General features: G+C 41.1%; 1 protein-coding gene across 4 annotated transcripts in view; it reads left to right on the top strand.

Annotated features, from left to right (window-relative positions):
- ABR (ABR activator of RhoGEF and GTPase) overlaps positions 1-12,305 on the top strand; it is a 370,766-nt gene that overhangs the window by 239,720 nt on the left and 118,741 nt on the right. For all 4 annotated transcript variants that reach the window (XM_089685740.1, XM_089685739.1, XM_089685741.1 and 1 more), the window contains 3 exons: positions 4,508-4,560; positions 8,464-8,604; positions 9,560-9,681. In XM_089685740.1, the coding sequence (XP_089541866.1) occupies positions 4,508-4,560; positions 8,464-8,604; positions 9,560-9,681 (316 nt within the window). The remainder of the gene's footprint in view (positions 1-4,507; positions 4,561-8,463; positions 8,605-9,559; positions 9,682-12,305) is intronic.

Below are 12,305 nucleotides of genomic sequence, written 5' to 3'. Positions count from 1 at the left end.
AGGAGGTGGGCGTATCATTGTCAAAGTCTACAATCAAGAGAAGACTTCCAATACAGGGGGTTCACCACAAGGTGTAAACCAATCATAAACCTGAAGAATAGGAAAGCCAAAAAACATCTAAAAAAACCAGACCAGTTCTGGAAAAGCATTCTTTGGATGGATGAAACTAAGATTAATCTGTACCAGAATGACAGGAAGAAAAAAGTGTGGAGAAGTCTTGGAACAGCTCATGATCCAAAGCACACAAAGTCATCTGTAAAACATTGTGGAGGCAGTGTGATGGCATGGGCATGCATGGCTTCCAGTGGCACTGGGTCATTGGTGTTTATTGATGATGTGACAGAAGACAGAAGCAGCCGGATGAATTCTGCAGTGTTTAGAGATATACTGTCAGCCCAGATTAAGCCAAATGCAGCAAAGTTGATTGGATGGTGCTTCACAGTACAGATGGACAATGATCCAAAACACACTGCAAAAGCAACCCAGGAGCTTTTGAAGGAAAAGAAGTGGAATATTCTGCAATGACCGAGTCAGTCACCTGATCTCAACCCAATCAAGCATGCGTTTCACTTGCTGAAGGCAAAATTAAAGGCAGAAAGACCCACAAAGAACAACTGAAGACAGCTGCAGTTAGAGCCTGGGAAAGCATCAGAAAGGAGGAAACCCAGTCTTTGGTAATGTCCATGGATTCCAGACTTCAGGCAGTCATTGCCAGTAAATGATTCTCAACAAAATATTAAAAATGAACATTTTATTTATGATTTTATTCATTTGTCCAATTACATATGAGCCCCTGAAAATGGAGGGACTGTGTATAAAAATGGTTGCAGTTCCTAAAATTTGTACTTGATATTTATGTTCAACCCCTTGAATTAAAGCTGAAAGTCTGCACTTCAAATTCATTTGGATTGTTTCATTTTAATTTATTCTGGTGGCATACAGAGCCAAAAGTATGAAAATTGTGCCTGTGTCCAAATATACATGGATCTAACTATATATACATGGCCATCTGAGTCCTGCCTGCATCTGACAGCGGCCAGGCTGCTTACTGCTACATAATATCTAAACAGAAACGTTTTGGTATTCTGGACTCTGGTAAATAGCCACATGCACGTGCACACAAAGGGACCACTATTTGTAGCTTCGGCTAACCTTATAAGCACAGAAGTGGGGGGCTCTGGCTGCACAAGTAAAGTCAAATGTTTTTGGGGCGCAGATGACATCCTAAATATCTGTCAACATAAAACCTAATTCACATTTAAAAGCTATGTAGGATCAGTATTGTGAACACAATTCTACAGCTAATTTAACATTTTTGTTGACTGTAACTATCTCAGGTGCTTGGCAGCTCAATTATACCTGCACATTGACCATTCTACATTATAATACACTCCCTGACATGAGGCTATAGGACCTTTGTCCCATTTGAACTACTGTATATGAAGGATTATAAAAACATCTTTGACAGGATTAGCTGGAGAAGAAAATAATGGAATAAGGCCCCTTTCTCATGGACACTCTGATCGGGTCCGCCTGCCCGTTTCTTGGGCAGATCCAATCGGAACCTCTGTTCTCCTCTATGGCGTGGCGGGTATAAATGGACATGTCTGTTTACACCCAACAACATCCAATCCGATCTGCCAAAAATCGACGGATGGACATCTGTTCCCCTTCCGTTTGTCAGATCGGAAAGCAGTTGGACGGAAACTTACAGGTGGACTGTAAACTAACATAAGTGTCCTTATTAAATAAAAATACTGGTATGACTTAATCAGGATGAAATTTGATTGGCTACTCTGAGTTGCTGTACAATTAATCCTGGATTTTATGGTTTACTAAAGACACAACTGCATGGATCAGCTGAATTTACCACCCTTGCATTATTTAATTGATTTTTTAGGTGTTTTAGTTATAAAATTCACTTCACAAAGATCATTGCGTGGGTTGTCTGTCCTTTTAATGCAGAACTGTGGCCAGGATACGGACAATCAAATGTTTACGTATTCTGTAGCTGAGGAACAATTCAGCCTCTGTCTCAGTCTACTCTTGTGTGAACAGATAAAGGAAGTGGGGATAGATTTCCTCGCTCCCCTGGGCACCAAACTGATTGAAGATCTGTTCCAGTACCTGGGCCCCAGTACACGAGGTGGGTCCAAGGGACCTTGGGATTTTGTTTAAAATCCCTTGACAGTCTCTCAGAAATTGGGATGGCTTGGTGGTATGCTTTCATTTAGTGTTAATCCGATATCCTACAGTGTTAATCAGATATCACACTTTTGTCCTAAAATTAATTTCTATGTGCCTGGGATGGGGGTGACCTGGATCCCAGGCCCTAGCAGTATACCAGTGATGAACTTCGACTAGGATCCAAACCCATATGTGCAGGCCCGCCAAGAAGCCTTCGCCTGTAATGACCAATCATCTGCTGTCTGGGAGCCATATAAACGCCCCTTGTATAAATGTGGGAATGCCTCATTTTTAGATGATTGGCCCATGCAGGTGACAACTTCCTGGTGGGTTTGCACATTTGGGTTCGGATCCTAGTATGGACATGCCTGAGCTCAAAGTGTATGCCAAGCCCCTCTACTGGTATTTAATACCGCAGTGCCAGAGCCAAAAAGATCTCTGGGATGGGATTTGGAGGGTTAGCCTGGTCCTGGGCACAAGCAGAGGATCTTTTTAAATCTGAGCCTTAGAGTCCTATCTAGACATATAGGATCTTGATATAAACACAACACTTTGCTGTTCTTTTACACACTTTGCAGGACATCACGGGTTCAGTTTAAAGGTCATTTTCTGCCAAAGCCTTTTTTCATTTTGGATAGAGTGGGAAATGGTTGCAACTTCTGCTGGCGCTCTGTTGGGATTTCCCTTTTTTCCCAACTGGTGACTTGAACAGGCAATCTAGTGACGAGAGTTACACTTTAAAGTACTGCCTAACCAAACACACAAAATGTAATGGCTCCACTAGTACCATCCAAAAATGTGTATGTGAAAGCTCCCACATTTGTATAAAGATATATATTATATTTGTATAAAGATATATACACATTTGTATAAAGATATATTTTGCATTCCTGTCATTTATATTTGTGCCCTGCGCATAGCTGCCCATTTAAATCAATAATATGAAAGGAGTTAGATTTCTTCTATTTGCTTACTAACAGAAATATCACTCCGAGTGAGGCTTCCATTTTCACCATTGCCTCATCTTGTACTTGAGGATGGATATATGCATAAAATCATTAAATCATTGAAGGAATGATATCAAATGGATAAACCACAATAATAGACATACATAGGAGACTGCTAAGTGCCAGAATAAAGTGCCAAAGTCTATATATTGAATGGTGATCCTTCGTGTATCTGGTGATTAAAATATTCAAATTATACACTCACCAGATGCATAATTCAAATATGCATTCAGAAGATATATCCCATCTCAAGGTCTCAAATGGAATCTTCTTAAGGACTTGTCTAGCATCTTTAGGCTTCCCTCTGGGCACCTTTGACCATCTGGGGTTCCCTTTGGATCATCCGATATAGCACCTCTCAGTTACCTTCCCTGGTGGCTCTGTGGGTGGTGGACTCAAGAAAGGATGTCCCAAGAAAGGATGCCAAGATAGTGTAGTACCGTTTAAAAGGAGTATTTATTGATCCAAAAATAAGACATGATAAAAACAAAATAACTGACCATGAGATGTGTAAAAGATGGCCGCCGGCCCGCATAGGACTCGGCAGCGTGACGTCTGGACTTCACAGCTCTTACCCTGACACGTTTCGTGCTAAATGCACGTAGTCATAGGGAGTGTGCATGCACTCTTTACACTTTACAAAAAGGATATAAGAGATTTAGAATTACTGTTTGTTGCCCTCCCTAAGGGTGATTTAGCTTAATGCCTCTCCCTTTTAGTACACAGGAAGCAAGGGCAATTTTCCTGACAGACACTTTAAAATCTGCCCCTTCCCCTTTTTACTGGAAACTGTTTTTTGCTGTCTGTCTCCATGGGAGAAGCCTCATTCATTTCATGTGCCAGTGACCACTCAGGGAATGAGGAGAAATCTCCCCTATCCAGAAACCTGAAGGTTGTTCTAATGCTTCCTTAGCCTATGTAAAACCTACACAAAAAATTGTCTGGAGTTCCACTTTAAGCAAGGTGCAGTAGTGAGGTTGTTGTATAATTATGGCGCTAATTGAGCTTATACTTGTATTGAGGGCTTTTTTTGTATTCTGATGTCCTTATTCTGACATCTGTAAAAGGGATAAACAAAACCTTGTACTAAAGAAATAAATCTTCTGTGTTGTGTCCTTCAATATCATCTTGTTATATGTAGAGGAGCTGATGACGTATTCTGTGCTCTGGTCACATAACATTAGTAAGCCGCTGAATATAACACTGTGTCTTGAATGTCACCCTTGGCTTTGTCATTGTGTGAACAGTCCACCCTGCCTGGGTGTGAACTTGCTGTATCTAATGCTAATACCACTTTTTGTTTGTCATTATAGCTCTGCTGTACAAGCCTATCGATCGTGTGACCCGAAGTACTTTGGTTCTGCATGTGAGTAGCAATATATTTTCATACCAATCTTCACTATGATATGCATGAGTCACAGCATGACTGGTTTGATGCTATCAGGAAATTACCTAATTGTTGGTGCACTTTATAAGGTCAAGACATGTTGGATATTATTAATCTAAATAAATATTACAAGTACAATAATTAAATGTAAATATGTAATTAAATAAATAAGACAATTTAAGTCTACAAATGAATATTTAATTATAACATAACACAAGTTCAATCTAAATATTAATATTTAATAATAAGAAAAGTTAATTCAAATTATTGTTTAATTATTGTAACATGACTAATTCATTCTATACTTCACACTATTAATAATGAGGCAGTGCTATGCAGTGTGTGTTTTTTTTCTTGTTTCCTAGAGTAGGTCTGTTTTCAGGGCTTTATTTAAAAGATACGTTCATCTTTGTATAAAAAAAAAATAATAAATGCACATCTTTTTGCAGGTAAAAAAAATGTGTATTTATTTTTTTACTGGGAGCTAGTAAAGCATGGCACCCACGATAAGCAGATCATGGGTGTAATCTCAGGTTCCTGCAGACTGTCTGTATCTCTCTGCTCATTCCTCATACGGGCAAGCAGTTACTGAATGACAGGAAGCACCAATGAACTACCTAGAGCGCTCATTAGCAACCTGGTGGTTCATTGAAAGCTACAAGCCATCAGCTGAAATGACTGATGGTAGTTGTAGTTCTCCCATTCACAGAACTCTGTTTTAAATTGTGACAGCAGGTGCGGGGAGAGAATCCCCAGCCCACTGCCACAACGGGCGATCAGAGGGGCCCCTGGGCTTCTGCAACCGTAACATGTTGCACCATAAATACACGTGTAGCATATTGTAAAAGGTGAACGTATCCTTTAAATATCATGCATACCTGTGTGATGATTCTAAACTCCTTGTGTCATCTGTTTATTTTATAAAAAAACTACTGCTTGAGTGCTTTTTTGGAGAGTGCGTGTAATCTGCTTTATATGGACTACTTTTCAACTGTACAAACCGCCAAGCAAGAAAAATATGAGATGGTTGCATGTTTCCCAACTATAAGGTCTCATTCACACCGGGCGATTTGATCGATTCTCCATGCAGGTTTGTGGTTTACAAGAACAGGGATGCACTGGTTTTGTGTGCATCTATGTGCTGGCAGTCCCATAGCTGTCTATTGTCACACAGCAGCTATACAGACACTGCCATTGCTCCCAATGTGACATAGTGCAGATACAGGTGCACAGCCCTGAACACACCCAGAGTGGGTTCAAAGACAAGCAGTCACACAGATATCGTATTGGGAGCAGTGACTGTATCTGTGCAGCCGCTGCTTCCCAATAGGCATGAATGAACATGCCTACATGGAGATGCATGGGACACCTTTACATCCCTGTACCGGTAAACATGGCCCTGCATGGGGCATGGATCATATCACCCCTTGTGAACAAGGCCTAAGGGTTTGTTAACATCAGCCCAGTTGGACACCTTTGCCCTACACAAAGACAAACATAAAAGCCTTGCTTTATATAGAGCCTGTTGACATCAACACACTGTTTTGATGTGCATTGCGATAAAACACAACACACTACTACACATAGATACACTGAGCATACTTTAGATACAGTTGATAAAAATCTAGCTACTAACATCTGTAGGTGGATAGAAGAGATAAAATATTGACAACGTTATCACTGTAAATGTTGAGGCTTGGTACTGCCGCTCTTTCCTCGCTACCCTAGTCACTGCCCAATAATGCCGTATGGTATAGCCCTGTGGATGCTTTGGGAATACCGCCTCCAGTTTTACAACATAACATTCATTTCTGGATTAGTTCTATTGTTGGTTATATATTTATACAAAATCCATGTTCAACTGTTTACAGTTAATTTAGAGATACTCTGTCCTATCAAATGAAACTATCATACAGTACTAGTTTCTGTAACAATACATGACCTAGATCCAATCTGGAAACAGTAATCATAAGAGAAATGCCAACCAAAGATTTTGAATGGCTTTATGGCCTATTTGTGGGGTTCTACCTCAAACCTGGTTTGGCCATGTCATAGATGAAATGAATCTATTTAGTCAGGATGTTCTGTCAATATACTTCATTGTTCTCCTAGATTGTAAGCTCCAAGGAGCAGGGCCCTCCTATCCCTCTTGTATTGAACTGTATTGTTGCTGTATTGTCTCCCGTTATATTGTAAAGCGCAGAGCAAACTGTTGGCGCTATATAAATCCTGTATAATAATAATTGTTACTAGTCACATGGCTCTGGTTATGTCGATTTTAAGCATGCATAGCAGGATATCTCCCCCTAGTGTTAGCATGGGTGTTACAGAAAGGAGAAAGGTTACGCACTTATAATGATAGAGCACAGAAAGGCAATAAAAGATCATTCCATTTGAAATGATCTGTTGAATGTATAGGTTCTTAAAACCTTCCACATTTGTACACAGGTTTAAATAGCATTAATGTGTAAATGAAGCCATACTAATTTCCAAATCTGTTCTGAATGTGTTTTGTTTAGCATAGTTAATATAATGGCTTATTGAAGTGTCTTCTCCAGCATGATGACTAATGTATATAACAATGCCCCCACATATTTAGTAATCAACGTAAATGACAAAGCTAGTATACACACAAACCTAACTTCAACTGCAGATCTGGGTGAAGGATAATAGCCATCCTGAGAATAAACCAGAACCTATAACTGTAGGGGAAGGGGCTGAATTTCGGTTCTCAAATTTGTCTGAATAAATTGAGTTTCGGCTTTGTTTTAACTGTAGCACTATATCCTTCCTAGTGGTTTTTTATACAAGACATTCTTGGTAAAATAGGGCTTGCCAGAGTTTCATGTCCTTTAATGGGGTTACTGAGTTCAGACTACATTTATAATTCATTGCAAACTCTTGGACCTGTGTACAGGTAGTCAGAGGCTTCCTAAAGATATGCCAGCGGGCCCTTTCAGCCTTCCCAGTGGGCAGTTAATCTACTGAGCAAGTGCATTTATTGTATTTTTGTTGCAGAAGACTTTAAAGCAGGGGTGTCAAATTGATGGCCCTCCAGCTGTTGTGGAACCATAAGTCCCATCATGCGTCTGCCTGTGGGAGTCGTGTTTGTAATGGTCAGCTTTTCAATGCCTAATGGGACTTGTAGTTCCACAACAGCTGGAGGGCCGCCAGTTTGACACCTGTGCTCTAAAGTGTTGTACCAGCGATCAGTAGATCGCTGGTGCAATGCAGGTCTCCTGCAGATCTGTCAGTATTTCTGCTCGCCTGTACAAACAAGCGGATATACTAACAGGAAGACTCAATGAACTACCATGGCGCTCCACAACGCCGTGGTATTTTATTGGGAACTACAAGCCGACAGCCGCTAAGGGTGTCAGCACTTGTAGTTTCTCATTCACAGAAAACAGTGAATGAGTGACGCGGCTGGCTGGGCAGGTGTTTTTTTTTGTTTTTGTTTTTTTTTTTGCTTTTTAATTTGACTGCTAGCAAGGTGGGAGAAGATCCCCTGCTAGCTGTCAAAGCAGGGGAGCTGAGCTGGTGCATTCATAACATGTTACATCCTGAATATGGGTATAACATGTTATGAAAGGTGAACTTATCCTTTAAATTTGCAAGGTGGGCAAACCGGACATTTTTTCTTACCCTACCTATTGATGTTCCCTTAAGAAGTGTCAGTTGATGTGTCTCTGCTACCAAATACATTAAGTTTGTGGTTAAATCTAACAAAAAATTTGAATACTACATTAGAAAGCTGCAAGTGAGACTTAACTGTCACTTATACAGTCCCCTGAAGAATTAGTGATATACTGTTTTACTTGGTTGTTAATTGTCAGATGAGCCCAAAAAGTAATATATTTATTTATAATATTAATCTTCCAGGATCTTCTTAAACATACGCCTGCTGATCACCCGGACTATCCTTTGCTACAAGATGCTCTCCGTATCTCCCAGAATTTCCTCTCTAGTATCAACGAGGACATCGATCCCAGGAGAACTGCTGTCACAACACCTAAGGGGGAGGTGAGAAATGTCCTTTACTGTAGAACGAATGAAGTTGATCTTTGATAGAATACAAATTTTTTCCTCATACCTTCGTTTCCCAGATTGTCATGGTAATGTAATACTATGTGTAGTCACCTCCATGTTTAGCAGCCAATAGATCACAGTACTGCTGGGAGGTGGAATGGTTATGACAGGGGAACATGGCACATTTAAGCCCATGGCAACTTTTTTGCTTTTATTATATGTTTTTCTTCATAGCATTTCTTAGTTAGGCTGGCCATAGATGGTAAGATATCTGATCGTCCTTAATTGAGTAAGTTGAACTCTGAGACTGGACGTGATCATTGCTTGACACTGGCTTAACCCCATGATATGCCACTTTAGATGCTTCACTGATTTTCATAGATGAATAACGATTTGGCATTACTTTCAGCAAAATTTTTCAAGAATCTTGAAGAATCTATGTAAAATATGGGCTGGAGTCACACAGTTTATGTACTTTTCTGTCCAAAAAAAACCTACTGCCAATTAATACCATGTGCTACCTCACAAAATGAATCCTATAACGGACAACATCATTTTATATGAATCGGTGCATGGCATTAGTAGTAAGTGATCTGTGGTAGTCATTCAGTTAGGAGATGGGTGTATTTAAAGAATTTAAATGTCCTGATTATTAGAAAGCATACTCGAAACCAAATGCATCACTTGTAGTTATTGGACCGTCTGTAGCCAACCTTTGTGATTTAGAGTTACATTTTGGTATTGCTGGTGTTTCAGGAACCAGTGAATATAAGGACAAGAACAAAAATGCATAATGCTTGCAATGAAATAGAACTCAAAGCAGGTACTGTATATGCAAAAATAGGGGTTTTTTTTATCTTTTGCCGAAGTATATCAGAGATCTGTTAATGTCTGCTTTGCTTTACTGGTAAAACTGAAATGGTTAAATGAAATGTTCTCTAATTTGCAGACCCGGCAGCTAATTAAAGATGGGTTCTTGGTGGAACTCTCAGAAAATTCCCGCAAGCTGCGTCACCTCTTCCTATTTACAGACCTCCTGCTTTGTGCCAAGCTTAAGAAGGCAGCTGTTGGGTAGGTGAAAAATTAGAGATGTTGATGATTTGACTCCCAAATTCTCATTTGATTTTCTTTCATCAATTATACCGTCGTTAAACTGCATTTGTTTTCTCTGTGTGTATATTTATCACACCCTCTATATAAAGGAAATCATCACACATATTGCTGTACGTTTCAGAGAAAATGGTAAACGTAATGTCCCATTGACTTACGGTATCTCACAGAAGTGAGTACACCCCTCACATTTGTGTAAATATTTTAATATATCTTTTCATGTGACAACACTGAAGAAATGACACTTTGCTACAATGTAAAGTAGTGAGTGTACAGCTTGTATAACAGTGTAAATTTGCTGTCCCCTCAAAATAACTCAGCACACAGCCATTAATGTCTAAACCGCTGGCAACAAAAGTGAATACACCCTGAAGTGAAAATGTACAAATTGGGACCAAAGTGTCAATATTTTGTGTGGCCACCATTATTTTCCAGCACTGCCTTAACTGCCTTGGGCATGAAATTCACCAGAGCTTCACAGGTTGCATTGGAGTCCTCTTCCACTACTCCATGATGACAGCACGGAGCTGGTGGATGTTAAATGGATGTTAGAGACCTTACGCTCCTCCACCTTCCATTTGAGGATGCCCCACAAATGCTCAATAGGGTTTAGGTTTGGAGACATGCTTAGCCAGTCCATCACCTTTACCCTCAGCTTCTTTAGCAAGGCAGTCGTCGTCTTGGAGGTGTGTTTGGGGTCATTATCATGTTGGAATTCTGCCCCGCGGCCCAGTCCCCAAAGGGAGGGGATCAGGCTCTGCTTCAGTATATCACAGTATATGTTGGCATTCATGGTTCCCTCACTGAACTGTAGCTCCCCAGTGCAGGCAGCAGTCATTCAGCCCCAGACCATGACACTCCCACCACCATGCTTGACTGTAGGCAAGACACACTTGTCTTTGTACTCACCTGGTTGCCACCAACCAACACACTTGACACCATTTGAACCAAATCAGTTTATCTTGGTCTCATCAGACCACTGGACATGGTTCCAGTAATCCATGTCCTTAGTCTGCTTGTCTTCGGCAAACTGTTTGTGAGCTTTCTTGTGCATCATCTTTAGAAGAGGCTTCCTTCTGGAACAACAGCCATGCAGACCAATTTGATGCAGTGTGCAACGTATGGTCTGAGCACTGACAGGCTGACCCCCCATCCCTTCAACCTCTGCAGCAATGCTGGCAGCACTCATACGTCTATTTCCCGAAGACAACCTCTGGATATGACGTTGATCACGTGCACTCAACTTCTTCCGTCGACCATGATGAGGCCTATTCTGAGTGGAACCTGTCTTGTTGAACCGCTGTATGGTCTTGGCCACCGTGCTGCAGCTCAGTTTCTGGGTCTTGGCAATATTCTTATAGCCTAGGCCAGGGGTGGGCAACTGTGGCCCTCCAGCTGTTGGTGAATGACAAGTCCCATCTTGCTTCTGCCTTTGGGAGTTATGATTGTAACTGTCAGCTTTGCAATGCCTCATGGGACTTGTAGTTCTACAACAGCTGGAGGGCCACAGTTGCCCACCCCTGGCCTAGGCCATCTTTATGTAGAGAAACATTTCTTTTTTTCAGATCCTTAGAGAGTTCTTTGCCATGAGGTGCCATGTTGAACTTCCAGTGACCAGTATGAGAGAGTGAGAGCGATAATACCAAATTTAACACACCTGCTCCCCATTCACACCTGAGACCTTGTAACACTAATGAGTCACATGACCCCGGGGAGGGAAAATGGCTAATTGGGCACAATTTGGACATGGTCACTCTAGGGGTGTACTCACTTTTGTTGCCAGCAGTTTAGACATTAATGGCTGTGTGTTGAGTTATTTTGAGGGGACAGCAAATTTACACTGTTATACAAGCTGTACACTCACTACTTAACATTGTAGCAAAGTGTCATTTCCTCAGTGTTGTCACATGAAAAGATATAATAAAATATTAACAAAAATGTGAGGTGTGTACTCAATTCTGTGAGATACTGTGTATACTCTTTCCCCTCTTAGTTTCAAACAGGAGTTTGTCATAAAACCTGGCAGATTTTCCATGGTCTGTCAGGAAAAAAAAAGGGGTTGTGGAGGGTTGGCACCCCTGTCAGGAAAGAGGATGAGTGGGAGCTGAACAGCCGCCCAAGGCAATTAACCTCTCAGTTATTGGGCATCTTTACTGTACAATGTAACCAGCAGGTGTTGCTTACAGCCCTCAAAAAACACATCCATTTTTGTGCACACCGCACTTCTTTCAGTGTTGTCCGGGCCCAAATTATGATCTTGTACACGGGCCCACTGCTTTCATAAATTGCCCCTTGTTGCGTCATAAAGAAGACTGCCATGCCACAGCCATCTTTAAACCTGGAAGTGCCCATCGGCTTCTACAGAAACAAGCCAGGCACTTTCTTGCAGGCTATGCTGTGGTAGATATTTAAATACCCCCTATTCAGCTGAGCTGCAATATGTAGGTGGGGCATTGTGTGGGTAGGGACACAGGGGGCCCCATTATCTCCTATTGCCCGGGGGGCCCCATGAGTTGTCGGTCCGTAGCGCCAAAAGTCTGCTCAGTGCTTTACAATATAAAAGGAGACAGTACAGCTACAATACA

This window comes from Staurois parvus, unplaced genomic scaffold, assembly GCF_062004578.1.
Source record: "Staurois parvus isolate SC_StPar_1 unplaced genomic scaffold, SC_StPar_1.0 ptg000382l, whole genome shotgun sequence".
In the NCBI taxonomy this organism is placed as follows: domain Eukaryota; kingdom Metazoa; phylum Chordata; class Amphibia; order Anura; family Ranidae; genus Staurois; species Staurois parvus.
This window is presented reverse-complemented; position numbering and strand designations above follow the sequence as displayed.